This window comes from Oncorhynchus kisutch, linkage group LG16 (assembly GCF_002021735.2).
Source record: "Oncorhynchus kisutch isolate 150728-3 linkage group LG16, Okis_V2, whole genome shotgun sequence".
Taxonomy (NCBI): Eukaryota; Metazoa; Chordata; class Actinopteri; order Salmoniformes; family Salmonidae; genus Oncorhynchus; species Oncorhynchus kisutch.
Window position 1 is genome coordinate 20,969,254 of NC_034189.2, and position 24,970 is coordinate 20,994,223.

General features: G+C 43.4%; 2 protein-coding genes across 2 annotated transcripts in view; both read left to right on the forward strand.

The window, feature by feature from the left end:
• LOC116354069 (uncharacterized) overlaps window positions 1-16,665 on the forward strand; it is a 34,651-nt gene extending 17,986 nt beyond the window's left edge. The window contains 3 exon segments of the mRNA XM_031793097.1: window positions 1,957-2,002; window positions 13,419-13,737; window positions 16,550-16,665. Coding sequence (XP_031648957.1) covers window positions 1,957-2,002; window positions 13,419-13,737; window positions 16,550-16,665 — 481 coding nt within the window.
• Window positions 16,666-19,087: 2,422 nt separating this feature from the next.
• LOC109906469 (uncharacterized) lies at window positions 19,088-21,548 on the forward strand. The gene is made up of 6 exons (XM_031791974.1): window positions 19,088-19,333; window positions 19,494-19,856; window positions 19,968-20,318; window positions 20,474-20,614; window positions 20,819-20,880; window positions 20,991-21,548. The coding sequence occupies exons 1-6, from the start codon at window positions 19,291-19,293 to the stop codon at window positions 21,120-21,122; spliced, it is 1,092 nt and encodes a 363-aa protein (XP_031647834.1). The 5' UTR covers window positions 19,088-19,290; the 3' UTR covers window positions 21,123-21,548.
• Window positions 21,549-24,970: the final 3,422 nt, after the last annotated feature.

Below are 24,970 nucleotides of genomic sequence, written 5' to 3' on the forward strand. Positions count from 1 at the left end.
TGTACCTGTAGGTAGAGTTATTAAAGTGACTATGTATTGATAATAACAGAGAGTATCATTGTCTGGGTAGCCATTTGATTAGATGTTCAGGAGTCTTATGGCTTGGGGGTAGAAACTGTTTAGAAACCTCATGGACCTTGACTTGGCGCTCCGGTACCAGTTGACATGCGATAGCAGAGAGAGCAGTCTATGTGTAGGGTGGCTGGAGTCTGACAATTTTTAGGGCCTTCCTCTGACACCGCCTGGTATAGAGGTCCTGGATTGCAGGAAGCTTGGCAGTTGCCATACCAGGCAGTGCCATACCAGGCAGTGATGCAACCAGTCACGATGCTCTCGATGGTGCAGCTGTAGAACATTTTGAAGATCTGAGGACCAATGCCAAATCTTTTCAATCTCCTGAGGGGGAATAAGTAATGTCGTGCCCTCTTCCGGACTGTCTTGGTGTGCTTGGACAATGTTAGTTTGTTGGTGATGTGGACATCAAGGAACTTGAAGCTCTCAACCTGCTCCACTACAGCCCCGTCGATGAGAATGGGGGCGTGCTCGGTCCTCCTTTTCCTGTAGTCCACAATCATCTCCTTTGTCTTGATCACATTGATGGAAATGTTGTTGTTGGCACCACATGGCCAGGACTCTGACCTCCTACCAATAGTCTCGTCGTTGTCGGTGATCATCGGCAAACTTAATGATGGTGTTGGAGTCGTGCCTGGCCGTGCGGTCATGAGTTAACAGGGAGTACAGGAGGGGACTGACAACGCACCTATGTTGAGGATCAGCATGGCGGATGTGTTGTTACATAACCTTAACACCTGCAGGCGGTCCGTCAGGAAGTCCAGGATCCCGTTGTAGAGGGAGGTGTTTAGTCCCAGGGTCCTAAGCTTAGTGATGAGCTTTGACGGCACTATGGTGTTGAACGCTGAGCTGTAGTCAATGAATAGCATTCTCACATTGGGGTTCCTTTAGTCCAGGAGGGAAAGGGCAGTGTGGAGTTGAATAGAGATTGCATCATCTGCGGCTCTGTTAGGGCGATATGCAAATTGGAGTGGGTCTAGGGCAGGGCTGCTCAGCCATCTTCCTGGAGATCTGCTGTCCTGTAGGTTTCAGTACAACCCTAATTTAGCATATCTGATTCAGCTAGCTAAGGTCTTGTTGAGCAGCTAATAAGTAGAATCAGGTGTGTTAAAATAGGGTTGGACTGAAAACCAACAGGACTGTAGATCTCCAGGAAGAGGGTTGGGCAGCCCTGGTTTTTGGTTTCTGGGATACTGGTGTTGATGTTAGCCATGACCAGCCTTTCAAAGCACTTCATGGCTACAGACGTGAGCACTACGGGTCGGTAGTAATTTAGGCAGGTTACCTTAGTGTTCTTGGGCACAGGGACTTTGGCGGTCTGCTTGAAATATGTTGGTATTACAGACTCAGACAGGGAGAGGTTGAAAATGTCAGTGAAGACACTTGACAGTTGAACCGCGCATGCTTGGAGTACATTTCCTGGTAATCTGTCTGGCCCTGCTGCCTTGTGAATGTTGACCTTTTGAAAAGTCTTGCTCACTTCGTCTGCGGAGAACATAATCACACAGTCATCCGGAACATCTGATGCTCTCATGCATGGTTCAGTGTTACTTGACTAGAAGTGAGCATAGAAGTAATATGGTAGGCTCATGTCACTTGGCAGCTCTCGGCTGTGCTTCCCTTTGTAGTCTGTAATAGTTTGCGAGCCTGTGTAGTATGATTCGATCTTAGTCCTGCGCTGACGCTTTGTTTGTTTGATGGTTCGTCGGAGGGCATAGCAGGATTTCTTATGAGCTTCCTGTCAGAGATCAAGGTTAGACCCAGATGCAGACATGTCGAATTGACAATGGTTTGATATTCCAACAGGGGCAGGCAATAGACAGGTCAAGGCAGGCATGGATCAGTAAACCAGAGTTGGTGGCAAAGGTACAGGTCGTCAGGCAGGCTCAGGGTCAGGGGCAGACAGAGTGGTCAGGCAGGTGTGCTCAGAGTCAGGACAAGCAAGGGTCAAACCAGGTGGATGAGAAAAGAGAGATAGGAGCTGATACAAAAAACGCTGGCTGACTTGACAAAGAAGACGAACTGGCAACAGACAAACAGAGAACTCAGGTATAAATACACAGGGGATAAGGGGGAAGATGGGTGACACCTGGAGGGGGTGGAGACAAGCACACAGACAGGTGAAACAGATCAGTGTGTGACAGTACCCCCCCTAGGGGCACCACCTGGCGTCCTACCTGGGCGAATACATGGTTGACCGTGGTGTCGGCGTTGAGAATCCACGATAAGGCCTGGGTTCAGGATGTCCCTGGCGGGGACCCAGCACCTCTCGTACAGGCCATAACGCTCCCAGTCAACCAGGTACTGGAACCCCCTGCCCTGAGGTCGAAATTCCACCCAGAGGGGCAGATCCCGGGTGGTTAGCAATACCTTCTGCCCGAGACGATATCGGGCAGCCCGTGTCCGATGGCGATCCGCTTGTCGTCAATACCTGGAGGTGGTCTTGAGGAGAGCCGACCGGGCTCTCCAGGTATGACAACAGAGGCGGACAAGCATCTCGGCAGAAGGTACCCCGACGTCTTCCTCCTGCTCGAGGAAGATCGAGGGCTAAGACCCCAGGGAACTCTCAAACGGAGAAAGGCCTGTGGCAGAGCACGGAAGGTTGTTGCAGGCGTACTCAACCCACACCATGTGCTGGCTCCAGGAGGAGGGGTTGGCAAAGACCAGGAAGCGCAGAGTAGTCTCAAGATACTGGTTGGCTCGCTCCGACTGGTCATTGGACTGGGGGTGGAACCCAGAAGACAGGCTGGCCGACGAACCAATGAGGGCGCATAACACTTTCCAGGACGAGAACTAAGGCCCCCGGTCGGAGAACATGTCCATGGCAGACCATGTATCTGGAAGATGTGGTGGACCATGAGCTGGGCCGTCTCCTTGGCCGAGGGTAGTTTAGTGGAGAAGAATGAACCGGACGGCCACAGTCAGGATTTCAGTGTTTCCCTCAGATGGGGGAGACTCGTGACGCAATCCAGGGATATGTGGGACCAGGGACGATGAGGGACAGGCAGTGGTTGAAGAAGACCAGAACTTGCAGAAGATTTTTATTCTGAGCACAGACCATGCAGGCGGAGACAAATGCGGCAACATCCGGAAACATTGTAGGCCACCAAAAGCGTTATTGCATGATTGCATGTGTTCAACGTGATCCCGGTGGATGGAAAGCCTGGAGGAAAGGGGCCACTCCAGGACTGCAGAGCGGAAAGCTTCAGGGACAAACATCCGATTATCAGCCCCTCCCCCCGGGTTCAGCTTGGACCGCTGCACCTTCCCGGACCTGTTTCCCTATACCGCGGTTGAGTGCCGTCACTTCTACCACAAACCCCTCCAGACTAGCGCATGTGGCCGGCTGTTGTTCACAGACGAGAGCCCTCCCGGACATCAGCATGATGAGGTAGGCTATCTTGGAGCAATTTGAGGGAAAGGTGGAGGGCTGAAGCTCAAAGACAAGGGCACACTGAGCTAGGAATGCCCGACAGGTGCTCTCCTCTCCATAGAAGCATTCCGGAGAAGGTAAGCAGGGCTCCCGAGAAGGTGGAGTGACCGATGAGATGGCGTTGCTAGCAGTTGAGTCGCTAAGTAGCTGTGTGGTTACCACCATGGTAGGCGGCCTCCCAGACAACCCGTGGAATTGCTCCAGAAAACTGTCCAACACCGGTCATGGTGTTCAGCCAAAGTTTGGACCCCATCTACAAGGCCATGAAGCAATTCCTCGTGCCTACTGATTGTGGTTCCCTCGGTGGAGATGACGTTGCGCAGCTGGCCCTGGTATGCTGGGTTAGTCATGGCCAAGGGTCAGTAAACCAGAGGTGGGTGAAAGGTACAGCTCGGCAGGCATGCTCAGGGTCAGGAGCAGGCAGAGTGGTCAGGCAGGGGGGCTTAGAGTCAGGACAGGCAAGGGTCAAAACCAGGAGGATGAGAAAGGAGACTTTTTTTTATTGACCCAGTCACTGGTGCCTCATGCTTGAATTTTTTATTGTAAGCAGGAATCAGGAGGATAGAATTATGGTCCGATTTTCCAAATTAAGGGCAAGGGGGAGCTTTGTCCGCGTCTCTGTGTGTGGAGTAAAGGTGGTCTAGAGTTTTTTTCCCTCTGGGTGTACATTTAACATGCTGGTGGAAATTTGGTAGAATGGAATAATGTTTCCTTACATTAAAGTCCCCGGCCTCTAGGAGCGCCACCTCCGGATGAGCGTTTTCTTGTTTGCTTATGGCAGTATCCAGCTCATTGACTGCGGTCTTAGCGCCAGCATTGGTCTGTGGTGGTATGTAGACAGCTACGAAAAATACAGATGAATCATGAGATGATCTTCCTCGGCGAGTAAAACCTTGAGACTTCCTTAGATATTGTGCACCAGCTGTTGTTTACAAATATACATAGACTGTCCCCCCTTGCCTTACCATAGGCTGCTTTTCTCTCCTGCTGAGACAGTGTAAAACCCGCCAGCTGTTCAACCCGTCAGCTGTTCAGCCATCGTTCAGCCACGACTCAGTGAAACATAAGATCCTACAGTTTTTAATGTCCCGTTGGTAGTTTTGCTTGTAGGTCATAGATTTTATTTGCATGTTTGCTAATAGAATGGATGGTAGTGGGGTTTTACTCACTCGCCTGAATATTCTCAGAAGGCAGCCCAACTGCAGCTCACTTTTTCTCCATCTTCTACTCAAGCAAATGACGTGGATTTGGGCATGTTCCCAGAAAAGCCGTATATCCTTCATGTTAGTCTCATCGGACACGTTAAAGGAATAAAGCTTCTACCAGTTCGTGGTGAGCAATCGCTGTTCTGATGTCCAGAAGTTATTTTCGGTCAGAAGAGACAGTAGCAGCAATATTATTGAACAAAATAAGTAAAAAAATAAGTTATAAACATTGCAAAAAAACTAACAAAATCACACAGTTGGTCAGGAGCACGTAAAACATCAGCCATCCTCTCTGGCACATTCTATATATATTATGGGCAATGATAATGCTTACCTCTTCACAGCAGAGAGGTTTTCTTGGTCATCTTATACTTAACACAACCAAGGACAATGATGATGATGACACAAAGAGCCAACGTTACACCCAGACAGTACACCAAGAGAACAGGGTCCTCCTTACAACCATCTGTGGAAATATAGACAGTGATAAAGGAAATTCAGAACATTTTGTTCAACCAGGCATACGTTGTATTCACAGCAATGTGAAAGAATGTTCAAAATGTTCAGAAATGTCAGAAATATGACTTATGTTCAATGTCCAGCTTGGTCCCTTTCCAAAATAGTATCTCCCCACTTCAGGCCACAGCACAGTAGTAAGTCCCAGCATCAGAGAGGCTGAGGTTCCTCTTGGGGAGGTTGTAAACACAGCTCTGTGTAGGAGACCCACCCTCAAACCTGTTTGTTAAATTACAATATAACCACTAGGAGATCCTGATAGTCACATGTTAATAAATATACAGTGAGTGTATAAAATATTAAGAACACTGCTTTTTCCATGACATAGACTGACCAGGTGAATCCAGGTGAAGCTATGATCCCTTATTGATTTTACCTGTTAAATCCACTTCAATCTGTGTAAATGAAGGGGAGGAGACAGGTAAAAAAATTATTTTTGAGCCTTGGGACATGGAATGTGTATGTGTGCCATTCAGAGGGTGAATGGACAAGACAAAAGATGCAAGTGCCATTGAATGGGGTATGGTAGTTGGTGCCAGGCACATCTGTTTGAGTGTGTCAAGAACGGCAATGTTGCATGGGTTTTTCATGCTCATCAGTTTCCTGTGTGTATCAAGAATGGTCCACCACCCAAAGGACATCCAGCCAACTTGACACAACTGTGGGAAGCATTGGAGTCAACATGGGCCAGCATCCCTGTGGAATGCTTTTGACACCTTGTAGTCCATGCCCTCCGAATTGCACCGCCCTATGGGACTCCCAATCATGGCCAGTTGTGATACAGCCTGATATCGAACCAGGGTATTTGTAGTGACACCTCAAGCACTGAGATGCAGTGCCTTAGACCACTGCATCACTTTTCTGAATGCAAAATCAGGAGGATACCATCACCTATTAGGAAGACGTTCCTAATGTTTTGTACACTCAGTGTATATATTTTACTTACCCCCATGCATCAGAAACACACCTGAAGATCATGGCATCATAATCACGTGCAGCACAGTAATACATCCCCATATCTGATGGTCTAGCATTTGAATAAGCCAGCACAAAACTGGTTCCACTCTTCGTTGTTGTTAATCGATGTCCACGGCGGGCCGAGGAAAAGTGGGTTAACTGGCTTGTTCAGGGTCAGAACGACAGGTTTTTACCTTGTCAGCTCGGGGATTTGAGCCAGCAACCTTTTGGTTACTGCTCCACCACTAGGCTACCTGCCATTTAATCAAGTTAAATGAAATAGAATTGTAATATTTACTTTTCCATTTCTCCATGACGTCCATGAAGTCCGTTATGAATAGACCTATATGTGATCTTCAACTTTAATATGTTGTAGTATTAGAGTTTGACTGAAACTCATGTGAATAAAAGGTCCTGTGGTTTGTTCTCCAAGGTCTAGCTGACATTAGAAAGAGCATCAACCACAGTGTGAGGTGACAGGAACTACAAGTCAGGAGCCAGAGATGACCTGATATTATTGGTTAGTAGATCTGACTCTCAGACAGAACTGTAGGCTTTGATGATGAGCTATAAGACCTGTCTCTGAAAGACCTGTCTGCCTTTGTAGCTGTAGCTACAGCCGGGTTAGGGTTAGGACTAGGGCAATCTTTAGGGTTAGGGCTATAGGGTTAGCTTTAGGGTTAGGACTAGGGCTATAGGGCTAGTTTTAGGGTTAGGACTAGGGCTATAGGGTTAGCTTTAGGGTTATCTTTAGGGTTAGGACTAGGGTTAGCTTTAGGGTTAGGACTAGGGTTAGCTTTAGGGTTAGGACTAGGGATATAAGGTTATCTTTAGGGTTAAGACTAGGGTTAGCTTTAGGGTTAGGACTAGGGCTATAGGGTTAGCTTTCGGGTTAGGACTAGGGCTATAGGGTAAGCTTTAGGGTTAGGACTGGGGTTATAGGGTTATCTTTAGGGTTAGGGCTATAGGGTTAGCTTTAGGGTTAGGTCTATAGGGCTAGCTTTAGAGCTAGGGCTATAGGGTTAGCTTTAGGGTTAGGCCTAGGGCTATAGGGTTATCTTTAGGGTTAGGACTAGGGCTATAGGGTTATCTTTAGGGTTAGGACTAGGGTTAGCTTTAGGGTTGGGACTAGGTTTACCTTTAGGGTTAGGACTAGGGCTATAGGGTTAGCTTTAGGGTTAGGACTAGGGCTATAGGGTTAGGGCTAGGGTTAGGACTAGGGCTATAGGGTTAGCTTTATGGTTAGGACTAGGGCTATAGGGTTAGCTTTAGGGTTAGGACTAGGGCTACAGGGTTAGGACTAGGGTTAGGACTAGGGCTATAGGGTTAGCTTTAGGGTCAGGACTAGGGCTATAGGGTTAGCTTTAGGGTTAGGACTAGGGCTATAGGGTTATCTTTATCATTAGCACTAGGGCTGTAGGGTTACCTTTATGGTTAGGACTAGGGCTATAGGGTTACCTTTATGGTTAGGACTAGGGCTATAGGGTTACCTTTAGGGTTAGGACTAGGGCTATAGGGTTACCTTTAGGGTTAGGACTAGGGCTATAGGACTAGGGTTATGGCTAGGGCTAGATTTAGGCTAGGGGTAGGGCTAGGGCTAGGGTTATGGATCGGGCTGGGGTTAACGCATAATTAGTTGAACATCTATAAACCACTTCTCCAAATAAAGCATCACCAGCAGCAGTAACCCTGAGAATGGCCTTGTGGTCACCTATGAAGTCAACCGAACACAAACGCTTCCCCAAACATGTCAAATGCTATGGGCTTTTTTACTGTAAGACACCGATGTCTATTTTGATATACGCATTCCACATAAAACCTCTGTAAGAGTGTATATTCTGCTTTCTGTAAATTGACATTGTGGTCCAAAACCAACAACAGCTCCTCCTGCCAATGAAATGCCCTTTGACCCAGTCAGATCTCAGAGTGAATTAAGAGATATTCTCTGATTCACAGCTAGACGAGGGAGATCAGATCTACACACATAATGGTGAGAACCAGCTCTACTTTATACCAGCTCTACTGGTCTATGTATTGAGTAAGTAGGCTACTGTTAAACCTAACATAGAAAATAAGATTGACTGCATCATCCATCCTATAATCTAATATGAGGACAGACTATATGCCAACAGAATGGTAAACACAGTATCTTAGCTAATTTGCAAAATATACATTTCATTTAGCAAATTTATCAGCAGTAGAAACAAGATAATTGTAAACACTCTCAAATTAATCGACATAACTACGGCTAACTTCTAAGGACTGACGATCCATGATATCAAAATGATAGTTTTAACCATGTTTTGAGCCTGTAAAGTGTTTGTTTACACTTTCTTTGTTTACAAATGTTGGAGTTAAACAAACTTATATTTTCGGTGGAGTACGACAGTACGACAGAATCAATGGGTACATATCATGAATTTATAAGTCCGAAAATGGATGTAGCGACTGCTGATTCCCCCTTTAATGTATATTATCAGGTTTGGTCTCTCTCTCTCTTCACACCACTCTTTCTCTCGCTCTCTCTTTCTCTCGCTCTCTCTTTCTCTCGCTCTCTCTTTCTCTCTCTCGCTCTCTCTCTTCTCACCACTCTCTCTCCCTCTCAATTAAATTAAATTCAAGGGCATTACTGGCATATGTTAACATTGCCAAAGCAAGTGAAGAAGATAATAAACAAAAGTGAACTAAACAATAAAAATGAACAGTAAATATTACACTCACAGTAGTTCTCTCTCTCTCTCTCACTCTCTCTCTCTCTCACTCAGTCTCTCTCTCTCTCACTCAGTCTCTCGCTCTCTCTCACTCACTCTCTCACTCAGTCTCTCGCTCTCTCTCTCTGCACATGTTAACCACACACTCTCTTCTCACCAATCAGGCCCTACATCTCTTTCCATCCATACTGCCAGACTATGAATACCTGACCAAAACCAAAACCAAACTACACCAGGCTCTAGACTAGATGTGTGCACAACGTGGGTGGAGTACAAATAAAGACAAACACTTATCTACTGTTGTTATCATAATAGAGTTGAGTTTAATTGAATGCATGATATACAATGATACTGTATGTTGGACACCTTGGGTTTGGGACACCTGCACACCGCCATCTGCTTTTTAGTACAATAACCATACTTTAGTGGGCTATGTTCAAAAGAATGTGTTCTATGCAACATCTTGAACACTTTGAGCACTTGTAGGACTGCTTCAGTCATAGTGCATCCTTGATTTATTTGCATGCAGAGTGAATTCACCATAAACAATAGACTTACTGCTCTAATGTTGAGTGTACAGAGGCAGGTGTCAACCCTCTCTGCAGACTCTCATCTGATACATTCACTGCAGACGCAACATCCTCGACCTGTAGTCAGTGTCACCTCGCTGGCGTGAACACGGATGGAAAAAACACACCTCATACAAAGATCTCTGTGGTCCAACGTTTCCACTCAACAACTAAACAAACTGACATCATGTCTTGGACTTTTTTTTCTTAGGTACTTTTAAGTTCAAAACCTCCTCTGTTACTGTAACATGAAGGGTTTGTTATGGTTTGCTACCAATGCAGTTTGATTTGCATGCAGATACTTTCTCACTGTGTTTCTAAGGCCTGTGATAAGCCTTGTCACTTTTTCAATGTCACTATTTCTGCTGGACAGAGTAATTCTGAGGAGGTTGATAACCAACCCTCAGGTCCAACACTTTCAGACCATAGTTTTCACACTTTTCAGGGAGGTAGGGCCTTGCACTCTGTTTACTTATAGCTGAAAAACAGTTATCAACCAAATGAAAAGTGTGCTTCTGAAATGGCACCCTATGGTCCCACTATATAGGGAACAAGGTGCCATTTTGGATGCAACCAAAGTCTCCGTACTCACCCTCTGCACCAAACCCTCTGTCTGAATCATACACACATTACATTTATATGCAGACCACAACCTGTTGTTGTCATGATATTCATCTGACAATGTTAACAAAATACTTTAACCTCTTAAATGTAACTTAAAATGTAATCTAAAATATAAACTATGAAATCCCCAAAAGTAATAATTTATCATGAGACGGACATAAAGAATAAGTAGTAATGCTGCATACTCAAATTGCACCTTTCTGGTAAAAAAATAGTTATAAATTGCTTAGTCACTTTTGAGGACAAAGCTCAAGTACACAGTACAAATGTGAAAAAACTGCATGAGTGAGGCTTGAAAACACTTTTTAAATATAGTAAAATTAAATGATAAAACCCCTAACTACAGATTTAAACCTCCTTATAACTATAAAATGCATATTTGTATGTTTAGTGAACTTTTTAGGAACTTGTCTTTCATCTCATACTAATCTTGTCCATCTATGACAAACAGAAAGTGTATTTTGTTTAAAATCTATTAATTATTTTAGATGAATGACCATAAATCGATCTCTTAATGTGCTATAGTGATGAAACCACTCTCTCCTGCTGCGCTGTGATGTAGGGTTCAGCCACGAGTTGATTGACAGTCGGATGAGCGAATTAAATGGTGGGAGGGACATCCCATCTTTAAGTGGTTTCATATTTCACATCCTATGTCACACAAAAATATACTACTGTGTCCGTGGGAACCAGCGCTATTGCTCAATGCAAGAAATGTTGATCTACGGTGTCCACAGATCAATTTTTAAGCAAAAATGTTGGTTGGAACCGGGAACAGACTAAATATCACAATTATATAAGTATTCGGACCCTTTACTCAGTACTTTGTTGAATCACCTTTGGCAGGGATTACAGCAACAAGTCTTCTTGGGTGTGACACTACAAGCTTGACACACAAGTATTTTGGGAGTTTCTCCCATTCTTCTTTGCAGATCCTCTCAAGCTCTATCAGGTTGAATGGGGAGTGTTGCTGCGAGGCTATTTTCAGGTCTCTCGAGAGGTGTTCGATCGGGTTCAAATCCGGGCTCCGGTTGGGCCACTCAAGGAGATTCGGAAACTTGTCCCGAAGCCACTCCTTCGTTTTCTTGGCCGTGTACTTAAGGTCGTTGTTCTGTTAGAAAGTGAACCTTCAACCAAGTCTGAGGTCCTGAGCACCCTGGAGCAGGTTTTCATCAAGGATCTCTCTGTACTTTGCACTGTTTGTCTTTGCCTCGATCTTGACTAGTCTCCCAGTCCCTGAAGATGAAAAACATCCCCAAAGCATGATGCTGCCACCACCATGCTTCACCGTAGGGATGGTGACATGTTTCCTCTAGATATAACGCTTGGCATTCGGGCCAAATATTTAAATCTTGCTTTCATCAGACCAGAGAATCTTGTTTCTCATGGTCTGAGAGGCTTTAGGTGCCTTTTGGCAAACTCCAAGGGGGCTGTCATGTGCCTTTTACTGAGGAGTGGCTTCCGTCAGGCATGTATATCCCCCCCAAGCAGACACCTCGATGGCCTTGAAAGAACTGGAAACCACATATCCCGAGGCTGCATTTATTGTATTTTAACAAGGCTAATCTGAAAACAAGGCTCCCTAAGTTTTATCAGCATATTGAATGCGCGACCCAGGCTGGCAAAATTCTGGATCATTGTTACTCTAACTTCTGCGTTGAATACAAAGCCCTCCCTCGCCTTACTTTTGGCAAATCGTACCATGACTCCATATTGTTGGTCCCAGCCTATTGACAGAAACTAAAACAGGAAACGCCCGTGCTCAGGTCTGTTCAACGCTGGTCCGACCAATCTGATTCCAAGCTTCAAGATTGCTTCAAATACGTGGACTGGGATATGTTCTGGACAGCGTCGAACAACAACATTGATGTATAAGCTGATTCGGTGAGCGAGTTTATTTGTAAGTGCATCGGTGATTTTGTACCCACGGCAACTATTAAAACCTTCCCCAACCAGAAACCATGGATTGATGGCAGCAATAGCACAAAATTGAAAGTGCGAACCATTGCTTTTAATCAGGGCAAGGTGACCGGAAACATGACCAAATACAAAAAGTGTAGCTATTCCGTCCGCAAGGCAATCAAACAAGCTAAGAGTCAGTATAGAGACAAAGTAGAGTCACAATTCAACGGCTCAGACACGAGAGGTATGTGGCAGGGTCTACAGTCAATCACGGACTACAAAAAGAAAACCAGCCCCGTCGTGGACCCCGATGTCTTGCTCCCAGACAAACTAAACAACTTCTTTGCTCGCTTTGAGGACAATACAGTGCCTCCGGCACAGCCCACTACCAAAATCTGCAGCCTCTCCTTCACCGCAGCCAAAGTGAGTAAATGATTTTAACGTGTTAACCCTTGCAAGGTTGCCGGCCCAGACGGCATCCCTAGCAGCATCGTCAGAGCATGCGCAGACCAGCTGTGTTTACAGATATATTCAATCAATCCCTATCCCAGTCTGCTGTTCCCACATGCTTGAAGAGGGCCACCATTGTTCCTGTTCCCAAGAAAGTTAAGGTAACTGAGCTAAACGACCATTGCCCTGTAGCACTCACTTCTGTCATCATGATGTGTTTTGAGAGACTTGTCAAGGATCATATCACCTCCTCCCTACCTGACATCCTAGACCCACTCCAATTTGCTTACCGCCCCAATAGGTCAACAGACGACGCAATTGCAATCACACTGCCATAAACCATCTGGACAGGAGGAATACCTATGTAAGATTGCTTTTCATCGACTACAGCTCAGCATTTAACACCACAGTAGCCTCCAAACTCGTCATTAAGCTCGAGACCCTGGGTCTCGACCCCACCCTGTGCAACTAGGTCCAGTACTTTCAACAAAACAAAGGAGCATGTCATGGACTTCAGGCTACAGCAGAGGGAGCAGCCCCCTATCCACATCGACGGGACAGTACTGGAGATGGTGGACATTTTTAAGTTCCTCAGCATACACATGACGGACAAACTGAAATGGCCCACCCACACAGACAGCGTGGTGAATAAGGCGTAACAGCGCCTCTTCAACCTCAGGAGGCTGAAGAAAGTCGACTTGTAACCAAAAACACACAAACCTTTACAGGTGCACAATCGAGAGCATCCTATCGGGCTGTATCACCGCCTGGTACGGCTACTGCTCCGCCCACAACCGTAAGGCTCTCCAGAGGGTAGTGAGGTCTGCACAACACATCACCGGGGGCAAACTACCTGCCCTCCAGGACACCTACACCACCCGATGTCACAGGAAGGCCAAAAAGATCATCAAGGACAACATTAGGACCTTCGTTATATTGAGTAATAGGTGCAGAGTCCAGAAACCAGCATCTTACTTAGCAGTCTGTGTCTGAGTCAGTCCAGCCAGGAGATTCTGTGACTCTGAACTGTACAATACACAATGAGACCTGTGCAGGAGAACACAGTGTGTATTGGGTTAGACATGGCTCAGGAGAATCCCATCCAGGAATCATTTACACCCATGGAGACAGGAGTGATCAGTGTGAGAAGAGCCCTGAGGCTGGGTCTCCTACACAGAGTTGTGTCTACAACCTCCCCAAGAGGAACCTCAGCCTCTCTGATGCTGGGACTTACTATTGTGCTGTGGCCTCATGTGGGGAGATACTGTTTGGAAACGGGACCAAACTGGAGATCAAAGGTAAGTGAAAAATCTTTACAGTTTTTCTTTATATCTATTGTATAATCTACTGTGTCCAACCGTGCACAGTTGTAGTTATTTATATCATGTAAGAAAATTATTTTACAATTATTTTCCCAGACACTGGCGGAGACCCTCTTCTCTTATTGTACTGCCTGAGCTCAGCATTGGGTGTCTCTTATCCTGATCATTTTCCTTGGTTACATTATGTACAAGATGAACAAGAGAAAGTGTCTGCAGTGTTGAGGTAAGAAACATCCAAATTCAATAAATGAATGATGTATGTAGCAGGTAAATTCCTTCATAGAAGTTGTTCTTCTTGGTTTCACCAGATTTCATCCTTTTAGACCAGATAGCTCTTTAACTTGCCCTAACATTATTAGCTTTATATGAATGCTTCAGTAGAATGTGTTGTAATCAGTGGTCATAGTTTTTCAAGTGTAATATAAAGTGCAAATAGAAAAATAAAGCATTTCCATCTGTTAAACCAAATTAATTTGAATAAGTTGAACTCAATGCATTCTGTTCACACACCTCTGGGGTCATAGTGGAGGGTGTTACAGTGACTTTCCACCATTGGAAACTAACCTTTCATAGACCTTTAACACAGGAAGACTGACCTGCAGCAACACACTGTACTCTACTGTTCCTACCCCTGAGTGCACAAATGGTCTCTAAACACAGTCCTTACAATGTAAAGGTCAATGTCTTCTTATTTATGTGTAGTCAGGTAGTCCCTTGCATCACGTTACAGTATATAATGTAGGCCCCTTTAAACATAATTACTCACAGTGAAAGTGGCACAACAGCCCCCACCACAGAAGGAGGACAGGCCAGTTGTAGTTGTTTTCTCTTTAAGACATACAGTATGCCTACTGATTGCATGCCACACACCCCCTCACAAACACAGCAACATATATACATGTACTCTGCGGTCTGCTATCAACAAAATATGAGGCTGTACCTATCTACACTTTGGTAAGGCCTGTTGACCTTTTGCACAGGATCCTCTCTGTCTCTGTCTCTACATGTCTCGCTTCATGTGGTTTCAGCAGGATCTCAGTGGTGTCAGTCAGTTAGATGTATGACATACTCTTTTACTCTTCATGTTGCCCTTTTTATCAACAATAGAACTCTATTTTTACAAGGCATGTAGTAAACTATACATAGTAGACTGAAATCTGTGTAAAAACCCAACTATTTATTAAGTAATTTGACCTTGACATCTGAAGTCAAAACCATGGTTTGAAAAGTGATGTAAAGTATCAAAATCATCTGGGCCAAGAAGAAAGAGCCTCCTTCAAACTAAATAACGGGAGGGCTTTATTCCATCAATACATTAAAGAATTATCACACCCTGATCTGTTTCACCTGTACTTGTGATTGTCTCCACACCCTCCAGGTGTAGCTTATTATCCCTGGTGTATTTATCACGGTGTTTCCTGTCTCTCTGTGCCAGTTCGTCTTGTATGTTCAAGTCAACCAGCATGTTTTCCCCGTGCGCCTACTTTCTATTCTCTTCTACTAGTCCTCCCAGTTTTGACCTTTTCCTGTTTTCTGGACTCCATTCCCGCCTGCCTGACCATTCTGCCTGCCCTGACCTCGAGCCTGCCTGCCATTCTTCTGGATCTTTGAACTGGTTTTGACCTTTTGCCTGTCCACGACCACTCTCTTGCCTACCCCTTTTGGATTGTCAATAAACATCTTGGACTTTAACCATCTGCATCCTGTGTCTGCATCTGGGTCTCGCCTTGTGCCCTTATAAGAATAAATAGTATATGAGATATTGTTGGTTAAGTAAAGACTGTTTTCTGTTTCTACTTATTATAAAGTGACTGTATGGAAGTCATAGAGTATGACAGTGTTATAACATGTGGCCAACCAGGTCCCAACTACCGTATGACTCCCATGGACCACAATGGAAGAAAAACAAAGTAAAGGGATTAATTACTTTAAAATCATACAAAGAGATTTTATGGATTTTTGTTTTAGATTCTGTCTCTCACAGTTCTGTATGGAGGAGTGGGCCAAAATTCCGTCTCTCACAGCTGAAGTGTACCTGTGATAAAAATTACAGACCTCTACATGCTTTGTAAGTAGGAAAACCTTGAGGTAAGTGAAGTCCATAAAAAACAAATGAATATTGCATGTAGCAAGTAAATTCCTTTTTAGAAGTTGCTCTTCTTGATATCACCAGATGTATCTGTAATGGAATAAGCAGTTGTATATTTTTTTCAGGACCCGTCTCTCAGACAAGAGGTCCAGCAGTCTCTTCTTCAGATGCAGGGGTAAGCAGAATACCTGAGATGCAGTTTCCATTATGTAGCTCTGAATCCAAGCAACAAGAAGAACAGGTCTAGGAGACAGAGAAGCAACATGGATGAAGTGATGGTATACTCTGAGAACAGACAGTAGAACTGGATGAATGACACAGCCTTAATTGTTAACTTTATTGGCTGTAACTGTAATGAATTAAGTGCATTGCTTCTCTGCCTAACTCATTTGAAAATGACTTTCTTGTAAAAAGATAAATGAAGCATTTAACAATAATCAAGACAAAGGTGTATGTACATGCTGGGAGTCGGAAAGCTAGTGCAGTCGGTGAGTTTAATAAGAAATGGATCATAGTGCCGGATCATTCCATCAGCTGGATGCTGCTACTGTCCGGAAGGTGAGCGCCTACTCAGCAGTGGTCTGGTCATCCAGCCATAGTTGGAATAGGCGCTCACCCCCCTCCGGGGGATGATCGAAGATACCTCTGAATAGAGCCATATGAATTATATGAATCATCTCCTAATCTCCTCTCTCCCAGAAGGCTGTAGCCCACTCCAACACTCTCCCAGTCAGCAGAGAAATAACCGTGGCAAGCTTGGACCTCGCAGTGGTGGGAGCTCCCATCTGGGGCGCAAAATAGAGGGAGCACTGTAGTAGGATTCCACAGAATTTATATGGGGTTCCATCATATTTATCGGGGAGGGACAGATGGTCATCGTTAACTTGGGTTTACTGCTGAGTGGACTGGTGTGCTGGCTCACTTGGTGCTGGTTCACTCTCTTCAACCGTCTGGGAGATGTCTTGATTACCTGCTGCTTCCATTTCTTTAGGCAGTATTCTGTAATGTATACGCTGGCAGTGGGAAAACAAGTGCAGCTGGTGAGTTTAATAATAAGCGGAACATAGAACAATATAACAAGCACAAGTAACGTTTAGACATGAAACACATAGTCAACACTTTTATTTTATTTAACCTTTATTTAACTAGAAGCCAGAAAATAAAATTATGATTTTTAAGTACTTAATTAGCATTTTATTGCATGACATAAGTATTTGATACATCAGAAAAGCAGAACTTAATATTTGGTACAGAAACCTCTGTTTGCAATTACAGAGATCATACGTTTCCTGTAGTTCTTGACCAGGTTTGCACACACTACAGCAGGGATTTTGTCCCACTCCTCCATACAGACCTTCTCCAGATCCTTCAGGTTTCGGGGCTGTCGCTGGGCAATACGGACTTTCAGCTCCCTCCAAAGATTTTCTATTGGGTTCAGTTCTGGAGACTGGCTAGGCCACTCCAGGACCTTGAGATGCTTCTTACGGAGCCACTCCTTAGTTACACTGGCTGTGTGTTTCGGGTCGTTGTCATACTGGAAGACCCAGCCACAACCCATCTTCAATGCTCTTACTGAGGGAAGGAGGTTGTTGGCCAAGATCTCGTGATACATGGCCCCATCCATCCTCCCCTCAATACGGTGCAGTCGTCCTGTCCCCTTTGCAGAAAAGCATCCCCAAAGAATGATGTTTCCATCTCCATGCTTCACGGTTGGGATGTTGTTCTTGGGGTTGTACTCATCCTTCTTCTTCCTCCAAACACGGTGAGTGGAGTTTAGACCAAAAGCTCTATTTTTGTCTCATCAGACCACATGACCTTCTCCCATTCCTCCTCTGGATCATCCAGATGGTCATTGGCAAACTTCAGACGGGCCTGGACATGCGCTGGCTTGAGCAGGGGGACCTTGCAGCATTTTAATCTATGACGGCGTAGTGTGTTACTAATGGTTTTCTTTGAGACTGTGGTCCCAGCTCTCTTCAGGTCATTGACCAGGTCCTGCGATGTAGTTCTGGGCTGATCCCTCACCTTCCTCGTGATCATTGATGCCCCACAAGGTGAGATCTTGCATGGAGCCCCAGACTGAGGGTGATTGACCGTCATCTTGAACTTCTTCCATTTTCTAATAATTGCGCCAACAGTTGTTGCCTTCTCACCAAGCTGCTTGCCTATTGTCCTGTAGCCCTTCCCAGCCTTCTGCAGGTTTGCAATTTTACCCCTGATGTCCTTACACAGCTCTCTGGTCTTGGCCATTGTGGAGAGGGTGGAGTCTGTTTGATTGAGTCTGTGGACAGGTGTCTTTTATACAGGTAACGAGTTCAAACAGGTGCAGTTAATACAGGCAATGAGTGGAGAACAGGAGGGATTCTTAAAGAAAAACTAGCAGGTCTGTGAGAGCCAGAATTCTTACTGGTTGGTAGGTGATCAAATACTTATGTCATGCAATAAAATGCAAATTAATTACTTAAAAATTATACAATGTGATTTTCTGGAGTTTTTTTAAAGATTCTGTCTCTGTCACGAATCCCGTTTCCTGAGTCTGTTTTTTGCCAGTGTTCTGTCCTGGAGTGTTTTTTTCCGGCGTCCTGGAACGCACCCTGTCTGGTTGCCGGGCAATGTAGCCAGTTGGGAGTTCTGATTACCCGCACCTGTATCCCATCAGCTATCTGCACACCTGGTCCTGATCATCATCTCTCCTCTTCATAAGCCCGGACCTGACAACCATTCCCTGCCGGATCGTTAGCCATGAACAGTATGTTGTGCCATAGTATCAGCCTCAAGTTGGATAGAATTTGTTTTGTTGTTTTGTACGTCTTGCTTGCCTTAAACTTACCTCCATTTGTTCCGTCTTCAGTTACTCACCCGGATCATTTACCCCATTCCCGCCTGGTCGTCGGAGGATTCTGCTTCTCCATTGGATCCACCTATTTACTCCCATCAACTCACCACCGCTGCCCGCTACGCCACCTGGATATATCTACCCACTCACATTCACTTGTAAATAAATACTCACCTTCTTCCTACTCTCCTTGTCATGGTCTGCTTCTGGGTTCGATTTTGAAGAAACGTGACAGTCTCTCACAGTTAAGGTGTACCTATGATAAAAAATTACAGACCTCTACATGCTTTGTAAGTAGGAAAACCTGTTTCAAATACTTGTTCTCCCCACTGTATGTACCTGTAGTCTCAGCCACTGACCCAAATTATGAAAAAATAAAGACCAGTAACTCTGACATTACATAATTTGAACAGCTGTTCTAACTATGGTATGACACAGGTTACATTGTAGATTTTATTACATGTTTAATGCCTGTTCAGACAGCCAATAAAATCACTTAGTTCAGTGTTTCCTCCTACTTCATAATGATTACCCAATGAGTATCATCATATAAAAGGTGCCCTGTTGTCAGACCCCTCTCACTATACAGTTCAGAAAGGAAATTATGATTGTATATTGGACAATCTTTTTGTTTTACGCCAATTTGGGTAAGTAAGCCTTTTTAATACGGTTTCTTTAGATATTTTTGTATCGTTTTACTTATCAGTCTTTTTTCATCCATTTGAATGACTATGTAGTCTGAATAATGATAATGTATAATTCTGTACTATAGCTTTGTATGATTTATTTAGCTTGTTTGCTTCACAGGTTGTGTACTTAACAACGATGTAATCCAACCAGACCCCGTGATAGTTACACAACTGGGACAAAGTGTATCACTCAATTGCTTTTGTCAATCTCATTTGATCAGAGTCTCTTGGTTCAAGCAAACTGTTGGACAGAAGCCTCTTCTCATGGCATCATCATTTTATCACACTCAAAATAGTTTCTATTCCAACAACTTTAACAAAGACTTTACTGAGACTAAACGTTTGAGTGTGAAGAGAGGATTTGACAGCTGTAACCTGACCATCGCCAAGACAGAGTCAGGGGACTCAGCTACATACTACTGTGTTAATTTGTTAGCGAGGGATGCCACATTTGGAGAAGGAACTGTTTTAATTTTCAAAGGTAACTTATGTTTTTTTTTAAAGTTGGTACTGAAGTGCATTCATATAATGCTAAAATAATTAATCTAGCACGAAAGAATGTACAAACTATGATCTTACTCACTCTCTTTAGACTCATGGTCCAACCACATGTCTGTGCTCCAGCAGCCTGTGTCTGAGTCAGTTCAGCCAGGAGACTCTGTGACTCTGAACTGTACAATACACACTGAGACCTGTGCAGGAGAACACAATGTATTTTGGTTCAGACATGGCTCAGGAAAATCCCATCCAGGAATAATTTACAACAATGGAGACAGGAGTGATCAGTGTGAGAGGAGCCCTGAGGCTGGGTCTCCTACACAGAGCTGTGTCTACAACCTCCCCAAGAGGAACCTCAGCCTCTCTGATGCTGGGACTTACTACTGTGCTGTGGCCTCATGTGGGGAGATACTGTTTGGGAACGGTACCAAGCTGGATGTTGAAGGTAAGTTGTGCATAACCAAAATACAGCACTACTTTTCTCTCAAATGGTTTGAAATATAGTAGATTTCAAATGATATAACTTTAATAGCTAACTTTTATGTCAAATGCATTGAGGAATAAATGAATATAGAAAATAATCAAGCCTTGTTTTTTAAGTTTCAGACCTGTTGGGCGATCAGAGTAATCTTCTTTTCCTCATCATTATATCTTGCCTGACAACTACTGTGATTCTGAGTGTGATTGTCAACATTATCCTCTGTGTGAGAATGAAGAGGTCACAATGTGAACACTGTGCAGGTACAGTAAATGTTTTCATTCTAATAGCAATAGTAATAATAGTTATAGATCATTAGGGTGAAGGCTCGCCCTTCTTTTACCACATCCCTCTCTGGCCTACTTCATTTTGAAGCAGAAAATATGACATTCACAGCAGTATGTATTTTTATTAGTAAACAAGAAAAGGTTTAGAATATGTTGAATATTTTGACATTTGTCTTTTAGCGGGGACCCCTTTTCAGCAAAGCCACTATGGGAATCCTCATTCCAACACCACAGACCAACAGGTTAGCTGGATCAGTTCCACTGTATCAAAAGTGCGTCTGGATAAGCATAAGAGTACATCATTAGATTTGAAACAGAGTCTGAACTGAGTGAGTCTGTTTCATCCCCACAGCTCCACGGTGATGATGATGGCCTGAACTATGCTGGTCTAAAGTTCACTGACAAGAAGCCCAGGAGACAGAGGAGAGAACAGAGAGAGGAAGAAACCATCTATTCTGGTGTGAGTCATCAAGTCAGGATGTGACAGTCCTCCAATCAGCATAATTTTAAGTTGAGCCCTACTGACCTCCACTTTGAGCTTGACTGTGTCTGTGTGACTTTGCTGTTTTGTACATTCCTCATTTGCTATAAAATGTAATAGCTGTAGAGACAGTCACTGCATTGGCATATTCTCATAATAATGACATAGAATCGCTCAGATGCAGAGCATAAGTGTCCAGCAAGTGTGAAAGCTGATACTAGGATGGTTTCAGAAGTTTCAAAAACTCTACAACAGTGGCTGAGGTTGACTGACTGGACACATTTGTTTTCGTAGAAGTGTACAACAAAATGTATATAATGATTTTGCAAATGTCTGAACTCCTCACTTTGATGATAATAGTTGTAACACGGAACTCTGTAACCTGCCTATATGTGTGTGATGGTTCAATAAACATGATTTTATTTCATATGTTTAATGACTTGCCCAATTCTTACCATTATTCTTATGTTTGAATTTCTTCCAATTTGACATGAGTGTTTTGTGTACATCGTTGACAAAATGGCATTTGAATCCCACTTTGTGTCACAGTGAAATGTGAAGAAACCCAATGTTAGTGTGGACTTTCTATAGGCACTGTATGTGCTACTAGTCTCAGAAAACAACTCAAATGATGAAAAAATACATACCAGTAACTCTGACTTCATACCATTTGAAGATACACCTTCTTGATAGAGTATGCATTTTTAGAGAGACGCATCAGTGATTCATCGATGAATACACGGGTGATTATGCAACTTCGGGCACTTTGGCCGTGCAAAGTTTCAGAAATTAAAACTTATTCAAACACCATTTTACCAGTATTGTACTTGTTTTTGTCTAGAAACTATATCTGATAATAGCTGTGATTGTACTATTTAGGAATTTATATATTTTTGTCAATTTTCCCAGACAGCCATACTGTCCCGCCCTGACCATATAGAGCCCTTGTTTCTCTATGATGTAGTAGGTCAGGGCGTGACAAAGGGGTGTTCTAGTTCAAATTTTCTATGTTGGTGTTTTTCTTATGGTACCCAATTAGAGGCAGCTGGTAATCGTTGCCTCTAATTGGGGATCATATATAGGTAGCCATTTTTCCCACCTGTGTTTGTGGGATATTGTTTTGTGTTTGAGGATGTGCACCACTTCTTCACGTTTCGTTGTTGGTTTATTGTTTATGTTTAAAGTTCCACCGAAATAAAGATGTGGAACTTCAATCACGCTGCGCCACGATTGCCGCTCATTACGGCGAACGTGACACATACACAAATGTAATTTCCATCAAGTCATTAAACATACATTTTAGTTGAAAATGAAATATCATACAATTGATTTATAACGGATTTCTTATACATTTTTACGTGAACTTGTATTGAATATTATTTAAAGTGATTTAAGGTTTTCATAATATGAATAATTCCACACGACGCCTGAATGTATAAAAGCTGAAAACATTTATTTATCATGAAAAATAATATATTTCCATACAAACTTTTTATGAGATTAACAACCATATGATTTCTATATCTAAAACATATAAATGTTTGTAAATTATACATAATATACTCATTTACCTCAAAATATGGGTTGTGATGGAAATGACAAGTTGTGGTGGAAATGACATCTATGCATAAGAAAAATTGTATGAAAATAATATTTTATTGCAAACATTTTGAACAACAACCATTGTTAATTAAAAATTTCAGACCTATACTGGGTTGTAGGCCCATCACTCACAAAGTGTACAGCAGTAGCTGATGAGCAGAGCTCAAGGAAGTAGGCCAGTGTTTTTGAGAAATGGGCCCAGATAACAGAGGGGTCAAGCCGCATAGAAGAGCTCAGTGAGCAAAGAGAAACTGTTTAATTTGTGGTATATCAAACACAGGTGTGGAGGGTCACCTGCTTGTGAGAATCACCAAAGTATACTGCCTGAATTTCACTGGTGTGAAACAGATTACACAGGTAGTTCTATGCAAAGTCAATATGCACAATGATCTCCTTTTTCCCCAGATTCTCTTAATTCTCCCAGTTGAGTATTGGTGTCGAATGTTGTACACGTGTTCCCCCAACTTCTTTTTCAAACTTTTGGAGAAGTCCTCCAACAGAATTTGCAGTGTGCCACATACATTTTCTTTTACTGTCAAATGTACAGGGAACTTCTCCATGTTTCCCTCTTTGTTTATCTTCTCTCTCTTCAGCTTTGTTTTTCCACTCAAACCACGATGTCTGCTCACCAGCATCAAAGTCAGATGTTTTAAGCTATTTTGCTTGGCAAAGGGAGCACTCTCTATACATGCACTCTTTCTTCAGGTTCTCACAGCACAAAGACATAAGAAAGGTTCTCACAGCACAAAGACTCATTAAGGTTCTCAACGTTGCTGCAGTTGATCACTTTGTGATGCTGAAGTTTGTCTGCCATGAACTGGAGGTTGGCGTTTTGCAGAGACATGTGTCCCTATCCTGGACTGTTGGCTTGACAACCCAAAAAGGACGTATTTTGCAGAATTCACAGTAGAACATTTGAATTTCTGAATATTCCCTCTTAAACTTCTGATAAAGGTTCTGAATTGTGCCGTTCAAGAAGTGCTTCTGCGTTTTCTTCTTGTTCATAGAATCTGGTGATGTTCTCTTCTGTGGCTGTGCTAATTCTGTTACACTAATTCTTCCTGGAGTATTGAAGACTTGATGGCCTGTTTTCATTTGCCCTCATTGCTTTTGCTGAAAATCCGAATTCTCTGTTTGCGCTTTGAACAGGCCATACTTTCTCAGGGTGTTGCCTGTTGTATTTTTCACTTTCCTTAAAGCATTATCAAGTTTGACATTTGTCATACTAAGATCTCTGTATGTTTTTGAGCGACCTCTTCCAACCTTTTTCCTTCCAGTAAGTATTCAACATCTCATTCATGTTGCAGATGATGAGGAAGGGGTACCAGGGTGTGCATCAGGGGTAGTAGGTATGTTAGGGGCAGGTATGTTAGCCTCATGTTCTGGCTGCAAGTCATCTGGTGACTGAGGTGGTGTGTTGGCTGATAGGTCTCCGTAGCAACTGTTCTCTTTAAAGTCTGTCTTCTATTCCGTTGGTTATATTACCATCTCTTGTTTCTTTGTTCTTTCACTTCTTCCTTCTATTTTTTTATTCCAGTATCTCTCCCTGTCTTTTTGCAGATGTTCCTGGTATCATATATGATTTTTTTTTAAATGTTGTTTCTATGTGTCTGTGACCTCTGTGTTGTTTTATGTGGCATCTTGTCACGAATTACTAAGGTGGGTGGAATCAGGCGCAGAGAGCAGGTTTCAGTTACTTGTCAGTTTATTCTCCGGTGCACAAACGACGGTCACGCCAACACACAGGGCGAATAAAATACCCAGCCCTAACACAGGACCAAAATAGTCCAGAGAATAAAACACACGAAAAACCACCATATAACAGGATAACAAAAACAATCCCGCACAAAACAAGGGCGGGACAACCTACTATATATAAGGACGCTAATTAAACTAAAATACACACATGTGAAACTAATAAGACAAAACCAACAGACAAACGAAAAAGGGATCTGTAGTGGCTAGTAGGACGGTGACGACGACCGCCGAGCACCGCCCGAACAGGCAGGGGAGCCAACTTCGGCGGAAGTCGTGACACATCTTCTAAAAATAAAGACAAATACTACTTAGTTTTTTAATTTGTGTGCACACCTTGGAGCATTTTCTAGATTCAATTCATTTTAAATATGATTAAATAAGCCTAAAGTAAAAATAAATTAGAAAGTTCTCTACACAAGCAATATTTACCTTGACTCTTCTTAAACTTCAGGACATCACATCTGGAACAACTGTCCACTGCAGCCATGTGC